At 36.1% G+C, this 22,160-nt stretch overlaps 1 protein-coding gene across 5 annotated transcripts in view; it reads right to left on the reverse strand.

Moving 5' to 3' along the window:
* The window catches only part of R3HDM1 (R3H domain containing 1), a 177,229-nt gene that overhangs the window by 59,044 nt on the left and 96,025 nt on the right, over positions 1-22,160 (reverse strand). For 2 of the 5 annotated variants that reach the window (XM_024764116.1, XM_024764115.1), the window contains exons 6-14: positions 19,838-19,897; positions 19,614-19,754; positions 15,392-15,500; positions 15,207-15,302; positions 12,714-12,751; positions 12,555-12,605; positions 12,216-12,442; positions 8,223-8,477; positions 5,337-5,488 (exon numbers count right to left, since the gene is read on the reverse strand). In XM_024764116.1, coding sequence (XP_024619884.1) covers positions 5,337-5,488; positions 8,223-8,477; positions 12,216-12,442; positions 12,555-12,605; positions 12,714-12,751; positions 15,207-15,302; positions 15,392-15,500; positions 19,614-19,754; positions 19,838-19,897 — 1,129 coding nt within the window. The remainder of the gene's footprint in view (positions 1-5,336; positions 5,489-8,222; positions 8,478-12,215; positions 12,443-12,554; positions 12,606-12,713; positions 12,752-15,206; positions 15,303-15,391; positions 15,501-19,613; positions 19,755-19,837; positions 19,898-22,160) is intronic. The other 3 variants (XM_024764117.1, XM_024764119.1, XM_024764118.1) reach the window with 3 other exon arrangements.

Genomic DNA, 22,160 nt, shown 5'->3' on the forward strand with positions numbered 1-22,160 from the left:
ATTGGCGACAATATGTACCATATTTTGTTAAGAGGGAAAATTTGAAAAAAAGTTACTTAAAATATTGTGGTAATTGAGTTGTTAGATCAAAGCTGTTGACATGTCTGCAATTTCTATAATCTGCTGGTTTCTGCAAAGTAAATTAAGGCTATGGAGATGATAAAGGGACTGAAAAAAAAGGGAACCTGACTTAGTGACTGAAAGTATATGGCTTTACTCTTCCCAAATGGTTGTTCTGACAGAGTCTAGCACTATTCATAGAATTCAATGAATAGTTTCAGAAGAGGAAAATATACTTACAAATACCTACTAGCTGTAATTACAATGTAATGTGGCCAAATATTTTAAAAAGAGATACCATAACTATATACCACCATCAGAGTCATCTTGGTAAAAAAAGTCATTTTCTTAATCCAATGATCTGTCATTTTTCCAAAACATTTTTGAGGCTTTTATGGTATTTCTAAAAATGTTGTCAACCTTCTCAATGCTGGCAAAATTTCATTTTTTCAGACTGAAAGTGATGTTCGAAAATCATTCAGAGCCAAGGCTGGTAAATAAGGTTGCCTCAAGCTCAAAACAAAAACACCCCCAACAAAACAAAACATTTCTAAAAAGTGGCAAGTGATTTTAAGATATAGCTTATAATTTAACCTGGATGTGATTTCAAAATGTGATGGCCAGATAGTCTGAAAGATAAGAGCATCACTGGGAAAAGTATGCTGGTGGTTAGGCAGATTCATTTAAAGGGAAGGACATAACACTTACTGAATATCTATTTCATGTTAGGCACTATGCAGGAGGTACTTTATACGGTGGCCTCATATGCTCAGTAACTAGAGAAGGTCACACAGAGAACACATGGCAACGGTGTATCTGAGTTCTTACTGAGACGTATAACTTGGGGCATACTTTGGATTCAATGAAGTACCATCACTTTTAGTCACAGATCAAATATCTAGAGATCTTCTTTGGAAATATACTAAGGAGGATGTCTTATGTAATTGGAAGCTCCAATTCACCCTAATGACTGATACTAAGTCTAGTGGACCTGGGGCACTGGGGAAAGAACAGAAAGCCTAAACCCAGATGAAAGCTGCCACCCCAGGACCACACAGACCTGCACTGGCCTCATTGAGAAAATTAGCTAAAACATCTTAGGACTTGAAAAGGGAGGAAAAGATTAGGCTTTATACAATCACTGTGATAAGCCAATATAACAAATATTTTATGGAAGAGAATAAATTATTTCTAATACAGGTTAGAAATGCTTTTTCAAAATGTATGTAACCCTGACTTTAGAAAATCACAAAAGAACATATCACATCAATCACATTCACAAGGATTCATCACACATCTACCCACAGAAACAACGCAGGAGGTGAATAGAGATATAGTACCACGGAGTATTGCTGGGTGGGTGAGACTGGCAGGAACGGGGATGGGTAAGGGGCTGTAGAGTACTGAACAGGCTGTGAAGAGGGCTGCAGAGGACGAATAGGCTAAGGAATAACAGGTTGGCAAACAATGTTAATGTCGGAATAAAATGTTAGAAGAATTGCATAAAATGGAAAGTTATACTTTTTTTGGCAATAACTTAAAACTACAAAGTCACTTAAAATACAACATTATAGGAAACAACAAAAACAATACCAAGCGAAGAAACTCTACATAGAAAAATTTTGAGAACATACATTTAAATTTAAAACATAATTAGAAAGATAATTTTTTTCATAAAAGTATTTATTAGATTCACTGCAACAGGTAATTTAGACATTTCAAATCCTATTATCTAACAAGACACCTGGGTTAAGTCAGTAAAAGCAAAACCATTTATCCTTACTTCCTGGTTTGATGACAGGGCTGTTCTACTTAGCTATATAACACTAAGTAATAAAAGAAAAACTTCACTCACTCTTATTATCAGACAGTATATCTTACATAATACCTATGGCCAAGTATCCTCTCTATTTGGTAAGCCATGATTAGATAACTCTTTTGGGACCAAACTGCCTAAATTTTAGCAATTTTTAAACAAAACTGTACTGTGAGTACCATTAATAGCCTAAAGAAAACACACACATACATATAAGCGCGTGTACACACACACAAACAGACCTTTTTACATAAGGAAGATAAACACAGTTTTCTTCTAACTAAACATTTTTATTGAGAGACTATTAGGAGCTGAGAAACTACACTTGGTCTTTGAACAACTCAGGGATTAGGGGCACTGACCCTCTGCACGGTCAAAAATCTGTGTATAACTTATGGTTGGTCCTGTGCCTGCAGATTCTACTCCACGGATTCAACCAATCACAGATCATGTATACTGTAGTTACGTATTTAGTGAAAAAAATCTATGTAGAAGTGGACCCTCGCAGTTCAAACCCATGTGGTTTGACGATCCACTGTAATTATTTGAAATTCTTTTTACTAACGAAATACTCCTGCATTTCAGAGAAAACAAATTTTAAGTTTTATGTTTCCCAAGGGCACTCAAAAAACAGGTGTTCTGAAACATGAAAGAGGTTTCAATCCTTTCTAAATTTTAGGGAATACAGCTGGCCATCTATAGGCTAATAATGGCATTTAGTTTCCCAGTCTTACTTTTATATAGTTTATTACAAAGGACAATATATATATTGGTTTAGTGACTATCATAATCTACCATTCAGGTGGCAATCAGGTTAAGGGAAATTAAGTGACCTGTATACAACCATTTAAACAAGCACTGGAGGAAACCAAGTCATTTTATCTAATGAAAACTCTTAGTTTTGGTTACATATACATACATGAATCTCCCTGGACAATATCTCCAAACAGTATACTTTAGAAACGCAAAATTAACGAAATAAGATTTAGTTAATTTTGGGAACTAAAATTAACTAAATTAACAGGGAATAATCTAGATAAGGAGAAGTTCTTAGGACTAAGACGTATAATGATGAGTTTGCCCTTTCACCACAAAATCAACACAACAGTTTCTGGAAAAAATGAAAGGCTTAGATTAGTTTAGAATTCCACAAAAAATTCTAGAGCTAACATACTAAAAAAAAGTATAAGCTGAAAATCTACAGAGTAGCCACTGGTTTCTCACTAACCTCTTGACTAGAAATTAGCAAGCTTCCTAATGGATTACAGCACATATCACACTAAATGAGGCGTTGTGGCTTTAAAACTACCAAGTACAAGCTATATAATGTGTTATTAAGTCAGACAACCATTAAGACACAACTTTCTTCCAGAAAATGTGACCTACTAGGTCAGTGTCAGATGAAACAAAAGCCTTAGTCTGCTGGGGCGTAAAAGAAAGAATACTGTGAGCACTAAGGGTAGGACTTAATGTCTGCTAGAGTGTCAAGTGGTAATGAGAAAAATGTGGGCTAGAAGACTGGCTGATCAAAGTGAAATTCTGACACTACGTAGAAAAGAAAAAGCGTTAGCACTTCCTTTTTCCTACTTAAATTGCAACTGGCTGTAAAATAACATACACTTAAAGTGACTGGTTTCAAGAACGCAGCCCATTTGAAGGCTTTGGAAATCACAGCATTACTGTGTTTGGTTATTTGAAATTTCATGGATGAATTATCTCAGTGTGCAAGAGATCGCTACTGAGTATCATTTGTTCATCAATTCTCTATTCTTGTATTTGACGAAGAATTACCAGAAACACCTGAAGCAATGCCAGGAAAAACAGCCATGGAGTTTGAGGCATACCCCAAAATTTCAAGTTATAGTCTATTAAGACAGCATTTCTTTTTATTTTTTGCAGTATGCGGACCTCTCACTGTTGTGGCCTCTCCCGTTGCAGAGCACAGGCTCTGGACACGCAGGCTCAGCGGCCATGGCTCACGGGCCCAGCCTCTCCGCGGCGTGTGGGAACTTCCCGGACCGGGGCACGAACCCGTGTCCCCTGCATCGGCAAGCGGACTCTCAACCACTGTGCCACCAGGAAAGCCCTAAGACAGCATTTCTAAACTAAGCTGCCTACATCTTCACTTAGGGCTGTCTTTTAAAGCTAAATCAGGCAAAGCTATTTCTAAGAGATAATAATCTGAAACATATAACCACAGATAAACCCTTAGGATTTTTTGAAGGTGCCTGACTAACATTATTTCCATTGAATTAAATCAAATGAAAATCAGCCCTATAAAGCTCCTGGTGAAATTCACAGCACTGCAAAGATGACCACACGATAGCAAATGAAAGGGAAACACTTCAAGACCAAGTTGAATGAAACCAAGGCAGAGAAGGCCAGGGAGGGAGTTTTATGTAGTTTAATATGTACCTGAGTGTATGTAATCAAACGGGGTTGGGAAGTAGGTATGGGAGTCTTTGGAAGTAGTTTTAGACAGTTTCCTCTACATATATGAATTCATTTGTATGGTCTTGGAAGTGCATCAAACACCTTGAAGTCCTACTGCAGAGAAACTGCCTTGCCCAGTATTACAAGTCTTAATTGCCAGAGCAATAATTATTTGCATTAGTTTAAAAATATTTGATAACTTTATCAAACTGCTCATACATTTTTCACCCCTGCAGTACAAATATAACTTGTGAATAAAACTAATGAAATTTCTCCAGTTCAAGTTTATCACTATACTTCTTTCACAAAACATTACTCTGCGTGTTCTCACCAGTGGAATATTTAGATCGTCTTCCAGGGAAAAAGGGGTGCAAATAACTGTACAAACTGCCTTTGATATGCTACACAACCTTTAAAAGATAGAATGAAAGTAAGAATTTACACTAGTATAGTCAAGTTCAGCAAGAATGAGTAACACATCTACAGGGGAAAAGCTTGAATGTGAAAATGCATGTGTAAACTCTAAACATTTATACAAATTCAAGATATTATTAAGAGTACTACTGAGAATTCTAAGTCAATGTTTCTGTCTTTATCTTTCATAGAGCAGGTGGGGTGGAGAGTACCTTGTAGCGAGGCGAGTCAACTCAGTTTCTTCTAAGTGCTCGATCTGTTGAATCTTAGAACAACTCACTTTGCTCACTGGGGTAATGAACTATCTTAGTTTTGCTTTTTATTCCTCTGGTCCCTTGCCTGCTGTTGTGAAATGCAAGGTATAAAATACTCACCATACAGGGTCATGAGATAAAAATTTCCCTTCCTTCCAATATATATTCTGTTTTCATTAGCAGAAAAGCCCTTGAAGTTAACCTCTCTTCCTACGAGCGATGAGTAGGACATCACTGGTGGAGAATACTAAAGTTCTAAGAGACACTTACTTGGGCTCTCTCGATTATAATTAGTGACTTTAGTCCCAAATATGCAAAGGCAGGTGAACTTAGCATTGTGTAATCGTGGACGTGTGCACCTGTGAGAAGATGTGATGGGCTGCTTGCTGCTGAGGTGGCAGTGCTGGCAGAGGCGGCTGTGGAGGTCCAGGCACTTGGGCTCTAACTGGCTGTTGAGTCACAGGAGGGCTACACACAACTGGACTCCCATCTGGGTTTAGGAAGGGCTGACCTGAAAATTTTAAAAAGGAAGAACAAAAGATCATTTACGATGGAGACCAAATATAGGTCGCTCTACAGACAACTTACAGCACATGTCTGCAGTCCTGATTCATAATTCCAAAAGCGTCAAGGTTCTGGAAACCAAAAGCTTTTCTTACCTTGGAAAGCAAGGCCTGACCTTACACGAGCCTATTAATAGTCTTTATATTTCCCACTTAGAGTAAATATTCAAAATTTTTGCTGCGGTGTTTTACTATGGGGGTGCCGCGCCAGAAACCACTTGAGTTGTTTTATACTACACAGTATTTTCCAAGAAACTCAATTCTGAAACACATCTTGCTCAAGGGATTGAGTTACAGGATTGTGTAACATTTCAGTTTCAAGGGGAAAAAAAAAATACCTGACTTTGGGATACTGGAAATTTATTAATTAGCCTGTTAGATGGTAAGAAATATCTAATTTACAGGTCACACTGCATATATTTAACTAGTAAGATTAAAAGCTGATGAAAATTAAAATGGTTGATAACTTCAAATTTCAAATTGTGGAGTTGATGGCAGTGTCCTTATTTTATAACTTCTAACTTGTTAAAGTAGAAAATAATTTTAAAATTCTACATAATTTTCTAAAAAAAATTCCTTTCACTTCCAATGAGCTTTACTCATAGGTAAGAAATAAAACGAGAGTACTTTAGTACTGATTTTGAGGCTTATTCTTATTGGTTACCAATTATGGGAGGAATACTTTTAAGTAACTCTCTACACATACATTCTAAACAAGTTTTTCTTATTATACAAAGTAATATTCTTAGAAATAACTAACAAATACAGAAAAAACCTAACAAATACAGATCAGAAAGTAAATAAACTCCCCATAATCTTATCATCAACAATTTGAATACCTTCTTCCAGACTTTTTCAATGTACACATAAACAGATTCAAAGAGTAGTATTTTTCCTTACTATACACTGAATGATTTAAAAAAACACACTAGATTATTAAAAAAAGAAAGAAAGAAAAATGAAAGGACTATGTGAAATAAAGAGATCATTGACTACATACCCTTTTAGGATGGGAAGAATATCTATGTGTCTTAAACTGCCTTCAAAACATCCTCTCTTTTTTAAAAATAAACTTGTGACATATAATAAAATAATATTTGGGAAAGCAGAATACACTGTTCCATTGCTGTCAAGTGGGAAAAGTTCTCCAAAGTCAAATTATTTTCATCAGTTAATTTCCTGATAATTTATGTGATGGTTATAGATAACTAAAAGCAAGCCATGCTGGATATTTGTTGATTGTTATAAATAATTTTGAAAAAAAAAAATGGTAGAGAAGACTTGAGTGAAAGCATGTTTAAAAGTAACTTAAGGATTGTGTGAAAAAAGCTGGATGTGTGGTGATGCTGTTCTCAAAAACAAAGAGATCACTTTTGGGCTAATTTAAAATTAAGTATACAATTTAATTTCAGGTTGCTTAGTTTCTCATTTCTACTCAAATGAAGCTTCCACGTTACCAAAACCATGTTAACTAATATTTTGAATTAAAAATAACAGAAAATAGTAAAATATTAAATCATCTTATATTCTGCCCCAGGAAAACAGGAAGTTTAGTAATATAATAGACTTGAAGGATCAGAAGATAACGGTTATAAAGCAAAAACTGAATTTCTGAAGAGTCAGTTATTTATGCTAATTCCATTTTTACAACAGAAACAAAAGTTTGACTACTCTATCTTAAAAAAGAGATGCAAATGAAATCTGAAGGTAACAAGTTCCCAGCCATGGTTTTTTCTACAACAAACAAAAGGCAAGTTTCAGAACACTCAGAGACTCTGACACTCTCACCTGTATCTACCTTGCCCAACTATTACCATGCTGGTATGACCACATTAGCTAAATCTGAATCTTTAAGGAAGGTTATTGAATGACTTAAGGTTATTTTCATTATCTTACCATATGATTGGGCTATGTTATTTTCATTAGAAACCAAAACTTCTTGCCATTTAAAAAAAAATTTATTTTCTCAATATAAGTCATTTTTGCCAATATACATAATGAAATGTATTATGACTGCAGTTTCTTAATCTCTCTGAAGTTCAGTTTCCTTATCTGTAAATGTAGATCTCACCTACCTAACAGGGTTGCTATAAGTAATGTATTTAAAGCACATAACACAGTACATGATAAACACTCAATAAATACAAAGTACTATCTAATTGCAAAGAATGTGTTGTCAATATTAATTCATAACGACTATCTATTTTCTTTCACTACTAATAAGATGTTCTTTAGCTTTTCCTAAGTAGAAAGCAGTTACCGTATTCAGAAGAGCAATTACTTATGGGTTCTTTCCACCGCATTACGTAAGAAGTAAGAGCTGCTAACGTTCTCCTTCTTCATGAAATGCATACTATTTTTCCCACGGTAAAACTGTTCTATCAAATAAAGTTCTTTCAAAGGTGGTTGTCCCATTTCTAGGAAATGAATTGTTTCTTAATTATTTGGCCTAAAAGATGATGTCATGGATGTCACAAGGAGAAAAATACTTTCTGATATAAATGTCTTTTAACATTCTCTAGCATAAAGTGTTTTTATTAAAGTTCTAGGGAAAATGCTAATCACACATGAAATATAAAAAGCTGACAATGCATATACAGATAATACATTTAATACATATTCTTTAGTTTTCAGATAACTCCTGATATCTCAACTGAAATAAACCTTTTTCTGGATACCAACCTGTTTGTGGGTTGATCAGAATACTGCCAGGTGGTATGCCTGTCGCTTCCAAGGGAAGCAAAAAGAAGCTAGTGCTAGGAGATGCGACTTGCCCATTTAGGCCACCATCAAAGGAAAGAGAACTATGAGTGCTGACAGTTGGATAGACGACAGGTGCGCCATGAGAAGACTGGCTGAGAGCTGTACCTGGAAGAGGCTGCTGGATGTGAGAGAGAGAGCCCGTAGATGACCCTACACTACCAGAAGACTCAGAACCTAGGGGAGGAGTAATGAAAAAGAGGGAATTTTTTAAACCTCATATAAAAACGCAGGTTTTAAATATGTAACAATAAAATTCACATTGCATAACATGCAGTTACCACATAAAAGCATGAACTATTTTTGACTTACTGTACAATTTTGCTTCCCCTCCCCCCCAAGAACATGTTTAACACAGCAAAACTGATCACATAAGTTGCAAGAGAAGTCATAGCCAAAGCATGCGACTAAAGCGAGTCTATAATACTGGGGTGGCCAAAAGATTCGTTCGGTTTTTATCCGTAAGATGGCTCTAGTAGCACTTAGTTCTCTTTAACTTCATTTGAAACAAGTTTGTTAGACTGTATGTGACAGCTGCAGTTAAAAAAAAACTTACCAAAAATTGGTGAATTTTTGTAAAGCCATTTTAATATTGAAGATGGAAGAAAATAGCAACATTTTCGGCATATTATGCTTTATTATTTCAAGAAAGGTAAAAACGCAACTGAAACGCAAAGAGAGATTTGTGCCGCGTATGGAGAAGGTGCTGTGACTGATCGAATACGTCAAAAGTGGTTTGCGAAGTTTCGTGATGGATATTTCCTGCTGGACGATACTCCAGAGATGAGTAGACTAGTTGAAGTTGACAGCGATCAAACTGAGACGTTAATTGAGAACAATCAACGTTATACTACATAGGAGATAGGTGACATACTCAAAATATCCAAATCAAGCATTGAAAATCATTTGCACTAGCCTGGTTATGTGAATCGCTTTGATGTTTGGGTTCCACGTAAGTTAAGTGAAAAAAACCTCGACTGTATTTCTACATGAAATTCTCTACTGAAATCGGTTTTTTTTTTTTTTTTTTTTTTTTGCGGTATGGGGGCCTCTCACTGCTGTGGCCTCTCCCGTTGCGGAGCACAGGCTCCGGACGCGCAGGCTCAGCGGCCATGGCTCACAGGCCCAGCCGCTCTGCGGCATGTGGGATCTTCCCGGACCGGGGCATGAACCCGCGTCCACTGCATCGGCAGGCAGACTCTCAACCACTGCGCCACCAAGGAAGCCCCGAAATCGTTCCGTTTTTAAAACACATTGTGACGGGCGATGAAAAGTGGATACTATAAGATAATGTGGAATGGAAGAGATCATGGGACAAGTGAAATGAACCACCAACCACACCAAAGGCCGCTCTTCATCCAAAGAAAGTGATTGTGTAGATGGTGGGATTGGAAGGGGGTCCTCTACTATGAGCTCCTTCCGGAAAACCAAACGATTCACTCCAAGAAGTACTGCTCCCAGTTAGACCAAATGAAAGCAGCACTTGAAGAAAAGTGTCTAGAATTAGTCAACAGAACACACATAATCTTCCATCAAGGTAACGCAAGATGGCATGTTTCTTTGATGACCAGGCAAAAACTGTTACAGCTTGGCTGGGAAGTTCTGATTCATCTGCCGTATTCACCAGACATTGCACCTTTGGATTTCCATTTATTTCAGTCTTTATAAAATTCTCTTAATGGAAAAAAATTTCAATTCTCTTGAAGACTGTAAAAGGCACCTAGAACAGTTCTTTGCTCAAAAAGATAAAAAGTTTTGGGAAGATGGAATTATGAAGTTGCCTGAAAAATGGCAGAAGGCAATGGAACGGTCAATATGTTGTTCAATAAAGTTCTTGGTGAAAATGAAAAATGTGTCTTTTATTTTTACTTAAAAACCGAAGGCACTATTTGGCCAACCCAATAACAGCAGCCACAGACAGCCACAAAAAACACATTACCCACATTCCCAAAAGGACAAAGTTATGTATATTTTTACCTTTTAGATTAACACCTAGGAATATACAGATTATATTTTTTCCCCCAGGACAAAGAACTTAGCACAGCCAAATGCCCAAAACCTCTTATATCAGAAACCCCTTATCTATAAGAACACAGAAAGATTAAGAGTAGTGTAGGAAATAACAAAAATGATAATTCTCTATCAAGAGAAACAACTGTCAGGTTTCACTGCAGACTTTCATTTTCAGCTCATAATCATAGCATCTTCCTGTAACGTAAAGTCAACTTTCAATTTTTTATCATAGCAAGGGACAAAGGTAGAATAAAAATATTCCAAGTACTTACATTAGCATCAGCTTAAAATTTATTTCTCACTGTACTTAATAAGCTAATTTGATAATTTGTTTTTAACTGCTTTCCTGCCTCCAATCTACTTAATTTTCTATTATATAGAGACTGAAGAAGTCACTGACTTTCAGTATAATGGCTTAAGGTAGACAATGAGACAATGAAAGAAAGGAAAAGAGTTTGATGATGTAAATAGTTAATTAGGCTTTGAATAACAGAATTGACTCTGGGATGGAGAATTAATTTTTAATGAATGACATAAACAAACATGATACACTACAGCGATTGCCTCAGAAGGATAACTTCTATTTTAAGTTGTGCCAAAAATGACTATCTCCAAGAACTATATGAAAAAAAAATTTTTCCTAATAAAAGAATTAAATATTTATTTTCATCTCTGAAGATAATATAGATTATAAATAGTACATGTTCTAAAAATGTTTTAGGGACTTCCCTGGTGATCTAGTGGTTGAGAATATGTCTTGCAATGCAGGGTCACTGGTTTGATCCCTGGTCAGGGAACTAAGATCCCACATGCTGCTGGGCAACTGGGCCCGTGTGCTGCAACTACTGAGCCTGTGCACCGCAACGAAAGATCCCACGTGCCATAACTAAGACTCGATGCAGCAAAAAAATATAAATAAATAAAATTTAAAAAATGTTTTAATTTGGCTGTGTGTCTAAATGACTTTCTCACAACACATGAGTAGTTTTTTTCCTGTTATGATGACATGATGACTGACCGTTTATCAAATAAATGCATATTTGGTACATATGCATATTTCTTATATTCCTAAAATTTACCTATCTTTAGCAAGAGTCTATCATATACACTAAGACATTTTAAATATCCACATTATAAGTTAAAAAGATGACAAGTGCAATTCACAAACCTTAAGAATTTAAAGTACTGAATTACAGTCAGAGATGAGAAAAATTTACTCTGTCACCTTCAAATTTACACCTCTCCCTTTAATTGTTATCTGTGTAAAACCATATATCTAGGCTTTACCCGAAAGGATAAAGAGCCATTTCTGCTGATTTTCATGCTTATTTTGGGATACAAATAAAGATCCATGAGGATCCTAAAAGAGACATGAACTTTAGTATCGAAGCCAGTAAAAGTGAAAAGAGAAAAATGCTAGGAGCCTAAAAGTTATGTAATCTAAAAGCAAAGAAGCTAGTAGAATGAGAATGTTATTGAAATTTCTACTTATCCATAATAATTACATTGTATTCTATTTCTTTAGTTTTTAAATTCCTCAAAAACTTCTCAGCAATTTTATATGTTTTTTGGAATGGCAAATGAACTTTATCATGAAATGCACTCAATAATATGATAGTATTAGCTGAATTTCAGCTAATGATAGTATTAGCTGAAAATGCAATCAATGTTAACTAATCCTAGGTAAGGTAAGATGCCTTCTGTAAATCTCTCTCACACAGAGAATAAATCCTAATGTCAGTAAACGCGTTACCTCTTAAGTACTTTGGAGGTGCTCAATGTACTGCTGGTAGGAATCCTATATTTTAGGATAACTACAGAAGCCACATGATGAATAAAGAGCTAAGACAACATTAGGGAAACTAATGTTTTGACTGCACAGTTCTAGACAGATATTTATACCTGTTTTTGAAAGCCTGCCTATGCTTTTGCTGCTTCCAGAACTATCACCTCTTGTCAGAACTGAAATTCCACTGAAGCTGCTGGCTTTGGTTACAGCGGGCTTGAAGTTTCGGAGAGAGCTGTCTGAATCTGTGCTGCTCCAGGGTCGTGGTTCAGAGTACTTCAACTCGTTCTCAGTGCTGCTTTGATGGCTATTTGTTGATCTCCCTGAAGAATCTTTATTAACTCTGTAATTTAGAAATAAAACTTTGAAAAGCTAACAGAGACAAAAAGGAAAATTATAAAAAAATGCTTTAAATATTCAATACTGTGTAGTGCATGAAAACATGCTTCCAATACCTAAATATCTGGCGCCTCTGCTGGGTGCTACTAGCATCCTCGTCTTGGATTCTGTTGGCATTTTCATAAAACATTTTTATTTTTATTTTTTTAAAACATTTAAATTTTTATTAGCATCAGTGAGACACTTAGCAAAACAAATATTAAAAAGCCTCTCACCTTTTGTCAATAATATAATTCTCTTGGGAACACAGGGACTAGAAAGAAAGAACAGATATAAAAAGTTGAGCATTTGTCAGATAATGCCATCTGGAAACTAATGATGACAACAAAAATCGTGTAATAATTTTAAAAAAGTAGTTACCCTCACCCCTCAAATCAAACATGGTGATAATTTGCAAAAATAAGTGACAATGAAAAATTATTTTGGCTTGGAGATAACTATGCTTATTTTTAACAGATATACATTTTTGAAGCCACTCATTTTTGTTGTACAAAGTAACTTGAAATTCAAGTATCTCTCTAAAAAGTGAACCCATTTTCACTATTACATATTCGAAGTAAACACCTGTCTGTAGATTCCACCTCCTTCACTCAACAAATATTTTGATCACATGTGCTTTGGCAGTAGCTGTAGCAGTGAACAAGCAGCTACGCCTCAATGTAGCTTACAGCCAAAATCCTCCAGTGCTATTAACCTAACTCAGGCAACCATCTGTTTTGCATCTTGTATTATTACAACAGTCTTCTAGTTTTCCAGCTACCAGTTTTGCTCTTTTCATCCAATTTAAACAGCAGAAGCCATAGCTATCTCTCTAAAATATCAATCTGATCACATCTGTTCCCTCCTTAATAGCCCCCTTCATTCTAGCACAGGGGTCCACAAACTACAGTCAGCTACCTGTTTTTGTAAATACAGATTCATCGGAAGACAGCCATGCCCATTCATTCGTGTATTGTCTATGGACGCTTTCATATTAAAATGGCAGATCTGAGTTGTTGCAATAAAGACTATATAGCTTGAAAAGCCTAAAATACTCATTATCTGTCCCATTATAGAAAAAGTTTGCTGACCCCTGCTCTAGCTAAAAGCCCCAAACTCTTTAACTAGCTTTCAGGAGCAAGTCACCTGCTTCCTGCTTATTTCTCCAATTGAAACGTCCCTCAATTCTTGTCACCTAGGCTGCAATCCAGGTACTCTGAATCTCTCAATTCCTCATGTGTCAAGTTCTCCTTTATCTCTGGCTCTCTGCAGATGTTGACCCTGGACACAGAATACTTCACTCCTTCAGTTCTTCTCTTGGAAGCTAACTCTCCCTCTCACTCCTCAATTCTGTTTTGTGGTGCTTCTCTGCTGTGTTCCTTATTTTACCTTCATGTTTCTATACAAATCACACACCATATTGTCATTATCTGAATACTCATCATGGGTAAAGACCTCATCCATCTTACAAACTAGAGAGAGGAAATAGATCTAGGTTAGGCTCTGAGTTCAGAAGACATGCGCTGAAATCCCAACTCTGTCATTTTTCTAGCTGGATGATCCTTGTCTATTTTCCTTAGCTTCCTGGAGCCTCAGTTTACTTATCTATAAAATAAAAACAGTGATAGTATCTACCATATATAGGGCTGTTTGGGAGATAAATTAATGTAAATGTCCATGGATATGTTCTCCAGTGCCCAGCACAGCACCTACTATACATGATCAATAAGATTTGTTGAATATTATAAAGTTTTAACTGACAGTCTAGATTTTAATGTCATTTAGTTTTTTGTGTGTGTGGTACACGGGCCTCTCCCTGTTGTGGCCTCTCCCATTGCCGAGTACAGGCTCCGGACGCGCAGGCTCAGCGGCCATGGCTCACGGGCCTAGCCGCTCTGCGGTATGTGGGATCTTCCCGGACCGGGACACGAACACGTGTCCCCTGCATCGGCAGGCGGACTCTCAACCACTGCGCCACCAGGGAAGCCCTACATATATTCTTATATCCTTGACTAGTACCCTGTACTGCACAGAGCAGGTGCTTAACAGATATTGGTAAAATCAAACTGATTCTCCCTTAAATATATGTGTAAAATAATCAGCCACTTAAAAGATCTCTTCCAGGACTTCCCTGGTGGTCCAATGGTTAAGACTCTAAGCTCCCAAAGCGGGGGGTGTGGGTTGGATCCCGGGTCAGGAAACTAAGATCCCACAGGCCGCACAGAGCAGCCAAAAAACAACAACAACAACAACAAGGATCTCTTCCATATAATCACTTATAAAGTAGAAAACAAATATTAAACTGAAAAATCAATTAGCTGTATTTTAAAAGAAGAAACAAGTTATTTATCAAGAAAAGTCCACTAACAAGTAGGATTTAGAGTACATGATTTTGTAGACAGTGAACAATGTTCTAAAAATCTCAACTCTGAGAAGTCTGGAAGAAAAATATATTACATAAACTATATACTCAGTCTAATATACTACTCCTTAGTCGATCTGCTTTCAACTTTTGAAAAGTTTATACAACTGGTGCAAAGTAGTATTTTATAAACTACTAAATCATTAACATGAACAAGACAGACTGCAGTATTTCTAAAGGGGTGACTTTATATGTAACAAATGTAGTTAGAAGTATATGTGATCAATAGATTGAGGGAGGAGTGAACCCCTATAATGCAATTAGCATATATTTACACATGAAGAGCTAAATATAAGTTAGAACATACATCTTGGGAAAATATTCGGTCTCTAGCTCTCTGGTACTCTTCTTCTCTTTCTTCTATAGATTTGCTTCTCCTGTCATCTTTCAAACGTATTCTCATCTGAAGAAAAGAGAACAATTAATCTTGGGAAAATGGTCTGCTGGTATAAGTCCAGCACCTATAAAAATGCTCTAATCATGCTAGGTTACCTGGTTATCATCTTTGTCAAAGCTAGAGTTATCTCTCTTGAGGATATATCGTTTCTGAAAGTCTTCACCTTTATCATCCTTAATATGTTCATTAAATTTCTGATCAGGTCTAAAAAAAAAAAGCAAAAACCAAGGGAACAAAAGAGATAATACAAAATATTTACAGAAAAGTTAAATATAAAGTTTTATAGAAGGTGATAAATATAAGTTACCACTCACTAGTGCCATTAATAGATACTTATGTTATCTCAATTACTCCTCAAAACAATCTTATGAGAAAATATTAACTACCCCATGTCATGACTGAAAGGCTGTATGAAATACATTGTGGGCTCTGGAATTTGACTGCTAAGGTTCAAATACTCAGCTTTAACACTTAGTTGCTTTAGGACTTACACAAGTTACTTATTAACCTTTATTTCCCCTAGTTTCCTCATTTGTAAATAGGAATTACAGTGTACCTACTTCATAAGGCTGTTGTGAAGATGAAATGAATTAATAGATGACCAGCACTTAAAGCAGTAAACACTCAGTAGAAGTTTGTCATTATTATATTACTGAGAAAACTGAGGTTCAAATGGCTAAAGCAAGGGTCCAAGGTCAAAGGGCAAGTACATGACTGAGCCATACTTGGAGCCCTGGTATGTAAGACTCAAAGCCTGTGTATCATCTTTGCATTGCCTTCTCTAAATCTAAGAAACAATTCTGGGACAAAGAAAAAAGGATAGCACAGTATTTTATGTTACATTCCTATAGTACCTGGCTTGGTGTTAATCAAATATTTTGTGGCTGAATTTAATAAAGCTTAAGAGACTACTTCAAAATGCAACCAAGTTACCAAGAATTCATAATTACAGCAGGGTACATCTTTGTTTTATATTAATTGAAATAGGTTAAAAAGAGAAGTTCTTTTTTGAAGGTTAATGTTACAACCTAAAGAAATGATTATGAACTCTTAACAACATATTTTATGGCTGACTGGCCAGTCTTTCCTCTATGGAAATGTTGCAAGTTCTGCTGAGTTCCAGAAGACAGACATAAGGTTGTTGCCCTTGGAAAATTACAATTATATAAAACTTCACTTTCTGAAACGTATTCTCAGCTTCAACAAATTAATCCATTCAACACTCTTGAGACGTAATACCATCCTATTATAAAACTGAAATATGTGATATATAAAAAATATATTTAGAGGAAATAAAGGCTAATTGAACCCCTAAGCAATTTTTTACATATACTTTAAATATATATTATGTAGTCACATAATATATTATGAATACCCTAAATAAATTTCTAAACCAAATAAACCTGAGTAATGACATTTTCAGCAAACTTGACCAGATATTTCAATATGTAGTAATCAAGTAACACTTCTGAATATTTGTTTTAACCTAGTGAATTTTTAGTAAAATACTGTATCTACCTCCTGTCAAATGATGCAAAAGATTAAAAAAAAATAAATTTATTTATTTTTGGCTGCATGGGGTCTTTGTTGCTGCGTGCGGGCTTTCTCCAGTTGTGGCGAACGGGGCCTACTCTTAGCTGTGGTGTGGTGGCTTCTCTTGTTGCGGAGCACGGGCTCTAGGCGAACGGGCTTCAGTAGTTGCAGCTTGCGGGCTCTAGAGCGCAGGCTCACTAGTTGTGGCGCACGGACTTAGTTGCTCTGCGGCATGTGGGATCTTGCCGGACCAGGGCTCGAACCCATGTCCCCTGCACTGGCAGATGGATTCTTAACCACCGCATCACCAGGGAAGCCTGATGCAAAAGATTTTAAAATGAGAATTATGGGGCTTCCCAGGTGGCGCAGTGGTTGAGAGTCCGCCTGCTGATGTAGGGAACACAGGTTCGTGCCCCGGTCCGGGAAGATCCCACATGCTGCGGAGCGGCTGGGCCCGTGAGCCACGGCCGTTGAGCCTGCGCGTCCGGAGCCTGTGCTCCGCAACGGGAGAGGCCACAACAGTGAGAGGCCCGCGTACCGAAAAAAATAAAAAATAAAATAAATAAAATGAGAATTATGTAAGTAAGCTGAAGAAATCTCTATTTTAAAATATACTTAGATAAGTGAAACAGAGCACATCACATAAAGCGATACAGAGAACTAAAGAGAAAAATAAAAAGTAAAAAGATTTCATGAGCAAACTGATAAGAAAAAGATTGCTTTCTTTAGGAATTTGAAGGATTATCTATTTAGTTCTGACAATGGCAGTATGTTGTTATTTATTTGTCGATGATTGCCCCATTTACTTATATCAATTATTTCTGTAGCTGTTCAAAATCACATTTTCTTATTGAAGGAATTTGTACTTGGGTGAAAAAAGAGATGGTTATACCAATATGAACTATAAGATTTAACCAAGAGCCTGGCAACTTTTCTAAGAGCAGCTGGATCCCCACACCAAACAGCATTAGCAGGCATTTCAGCTAACCTTAAGACTGTCTTACCTCTGTCTTTTATAGATGCCTGAATTTACTGCCCTGCAATCGCCAACTTCCCGCTCCAATGAGACACCCCAGTGGACACCGGGTTGTTGACATCCACAACACCACTGGTTCAAGGCTGGAGCGGGTAATCTGCCTATGAGGAAAAGGCAAGTTTGTTTTTATTCATTGTGGAGCAGATCTCTAAGGTTTTCTGATTTACATCCTTCTTCATATTCCAGAAGAAATAAAATAAGAATACAGTGTAACTTCAATGATCTGAAATGTCTAGTAATAATTGCGCTGTTGATCCATTCTTCTTTAAGTACATCATAAACATCTGCGTTTAGCTAAACTTTTCATTATCTGGATAAAGAGAACCTTGACATCACTTGCAGCATTCAAATAACTGAGGTTACACTGTATTGAAAACCTTAGAGAGTCACCAGTCGAAATGTTAGTCAAAATGCCTGCTAATGTACACATGCTTGGGCATCCAGCAGCTCTGAGTAATGTTGAAAGGTACTGGTTAAATGAAGTAGAGTCCTGTTCACCTTAAGTCCAGCTCATATGTTATGGTTACTATCCCACTTTAGCCATGATATAACTAACTAGGAAAAAGCTGAAAGATGAGGATATTTTCAAAAGACTGAAAGACAGGCATAGGAAAATTAAATCAGATTCCCACTTGCAGGTAAAATTTAATGCCCCTGAAAACATGGGATCCTTTTCAAAGACATCTGTCTTCATTAATTTAATTTTAGTTGTAGTAACAATCATTTAAAAATACTAGCTCCCACCAATATATCTATTTAGTTGACAAAATACTATTTGAAATGGAAGAAAACCAACTTAGTCAAGCAAACAATATGACAGCTACAAGGGTAAAGGCCATTATAACAAAAAGGAAATTAACGAATTTATTTATTCATTTATTTATAAACAGTGCAAACTGAAGGGTTCATAATAGACAGAACCCTGAGAAGTCTAGCTTCAAGGAAGGAAGAAAAACAATGAACTGAAAAGCATTATTTATGGCATCTGAAGCTGTCTGCTGCTCATTATCACAGATCCACTGCTGCCACATATGAAATTAATATAGAAAATTCTTTTGATAGGAAACCACCGCAAAGTATAATGTTAGCTGAACTCAACTGCGTTAGCTTCACACATAGGCCTCTGCATTGGACCTTTTGCTCCCAAATATCAGCACTGATTTATCTATTTCACCTTACTGTACAGGTATCACTTTTTAAAGCAAACGATTCCTCTTAACTCCTTAAAATTTCTTCCTCAGTCAATTACACATAGCCCAGAAGGGTACAAAACATTATGGATGATACTGGATTAACCAGTAAGTCTCACCGTCCTGAGATTTGTGGAAGAAAAGGAGCAAAAACGAAGGTGGAAAAGACAGTAAACTGATAGAAAATTAATTAAATGTAAGGGTGTCAAAGTTTGCTCTCTTTTTCTTTTTCTTTTAAATTTGCCTGAGGTTGGCCACAGGTAACTAAATTATATTAATTTAAAAATCCACAAGAGAACGATTATTAAACATTACTGATATTATGACCTTTGAGGGTTTTTTAAAACCCATCCCCATTCATCTGTCTTATTTCAGTCCAGACTGGTGCATTTTACACCTTATGAGTTAAATCTACTTTTTGGTCCCGTCACATACGGTTGTCACGAAGCTGAATTAGGCTGCTAAAACATGTGGAAAACCTGAGATAAAAGGTGCTACAGAAAGATAAAATAGTATCACACACATAGATAATATATAACTACATTTCTTGATACTTACATTCTTGTATTGCTAGTTTTGTTTACTATGACAGACTTCCCACTCTGATCAACATTGTGGTCTAATCCAAAGTAAGCAGCAACTCTGTGTAATAGCATCCTATGGTAAGATGTCATTGGGGGGAATTTTTTACGTGGAGACCTAAAAGTAGAAGAAAAACTAATTTAGTAAATCTTGAAGAACTGTGATGACAATTTATTTTCTTGTTAAAGGTTAGGACTTACTCATTATTACCAATGAAATCTAAAATTTCTTGTTCCAATTTCAACAGCATCATTCTGTCCCTGAAACAAAATATGAAAACTCTTATATGTAAAATTTAACACTGACCTAATCATATTATAAATGTTGAATTTACAGGGCTATTTTTTTTTGTGGGGGGGTAAAACCTGATATTGAAGAACATCACAAGCTTGATGCTAGAATGTTTACATGCTTTCTAAAAAAAAGTAATATTTTAAAAGATGACTTTTTAAAATTTTTTGGAAAATTTCACACATACACAATTGTAGAGAGACTATCATCCAATTTCAACAATTACCATCATGTGGCCATTCTTAAAACAGATATATCTTGGTCTGCTAAATATTACTATATTAGATTCTGTTCTGCAAATGTATGGATTATAACAGCATATTAGTCCTTACTTCCCTACTCAATAAAGCTAAGAGGTAGCAGGAAAACAGACATCTTTAGTCAGGCTCATGACTTTGTTATCATCCTGAACTCCATAGAAACAGTACTCTAAAGAACACGCAATGCCAGTAACAACAGGAATACTCCTATGGGAATCCAATGCTAGTCTATAAATGGAACTATAGCAGAGAAGTATGAACTATATTACTAACTCTAATTCAGAAGGAGAGGACTTTTCAAATCATTCTGAAAATCACTATTATATATTTCTAAGACTTTGGGAATTTTTCCCACAAAGAATCAAAATGAACCAAAGACCTCCAACATGTAAAATAAATAGGGACGCTAGGGAACACCTGCATGTGATCCTTTAGACCACTAGCGTCCTATTTAGCACACTTACAAAATAAGTTACTGGTACCACTCCCTTTCAAAGGACCTCCTTGCCCACACACCAAGAACATGGCTCAAGAGAGTATTCCTGTGCTCACTGTAAATGTCATGCGCATGTGGGAAAAACAAAACAAAACAAAACAGAAACAAAAAAAACCCTCAAAGAACTTTAAAGCTAGAAGTAGCTTTACAGATCATTCAGTTCTGTTCCTAAAATTTTATAGATCAAGAAAACTAGGCCAAGACGTTAATGTTTCCCTCCCAAATAAACACTATATAGTAGATCCCTCTCAAATTTTAAAAGGAAGCAGTGCCCCTGCTTAAGTTGCCTGAAAGTCTATACATCAGCTCTGAGTTTGATCTTCTATATTGTGGAAGAAGTCTTATAAAAAACTGAGTAATATTAACCATACATCTTTTTATATCAGTTGAAAAAAATCAAGAGAATAACATGCCTATGTGGTGATTTCAAACCCAAAGCTGAAAACAGGATTACATTTTAACTCAAATTCTAGCAACATTCAATTTTGCTCCTAAACCTGTTTCTCCTTTAGTATTCTGCATTATCAGCATGTGGCACTACCTTTCACTTGGCATATTGTACTAGAAGCATTTTTGGCCCATTACTGTGCTTTCAAAAATCCTCCTATGCAGTTAATTACTATTGCAAAATTTATCTATCTTCAATCTATTTTTCTTCTATTTCTACTGCCACTACCCTGGATCCAAGCAATCAGGATCTCTGACTTGACTACTGTAATAGTAGTGTATTATCTCTCTGTATCCTCCCTTGTTCCCTCCTAATCTGTTCTACCTAGAGCATCCATAACAATCTTTTACAAACACACATGTGAGCACAACTCATGGCCTTGGTTAAATATTTATCACAGGTTTCTCACTGCTCATAGGTTATAATTGAACACCTGTAATGTGGCCTATAAGGTAGGCATGATCTGGTCTTCATCTACCTCTTTAGCTTCTTTTCCTGCCCCTTACTCACAAAACTCTTATCATTTTAGCTTATCCCTGTAATTGTCAAGCTGGTTCCTCGAACAAGCTGTTTCTTTTGCCTAGGACAGCTTCTTATATTCTTTCTTATTTTTCTTTCATGCCTTTAATAGCATTTATCACAATTACCATTATATAGTTATTTGGACTATAGAGAGGAGCTCAACAAATGTAATTGTGTGGAATAAATTAATCAGATTATTTCATCCATGTCTTTTAATATTTTTTTCCTTAAAATTTTGGGGGAGGATGGGAAATTTTTACTTCATAAGGTTTTCCCCAAAAAAGGACTTATTTACTTAACTATAAGACCCTCTTTTCTTCTAATTTTTTGGGGGTCAATTTGTCTTGAGATGATATAATTTTCAGTAACTTTCCTAATATATTTTATATACTTGTTGCAGGGGAAAAAAAAGGAATCTGAGGCAGGCAACTTATTCAGCATTCATGAAACAGTGCATTTAAATTCGTTTCCTCTGTTTGAGCTCAACAGCAGGCCTAAGATATGTG

This window comes from Neophocaena asiaeorientalis, unplaced genomic scaffold (genome assembly GCF_003031525.2).
Source record: "Neophocaena asiaeorientalis asiaeorientalis breed wild unplaced genomic scaffold, Neophocaena_asiaeorientalis_V1.1 scaffold102, whole genome shotgun sequence".
Taxonomy (NCBI): domain Eukaryota; kingdom Metazoa; phylum Chordata; class Mammalia; order Artiodactyla; family Phocoenidae; genus Neophocaena; species Neophocaena asiaeorientalis.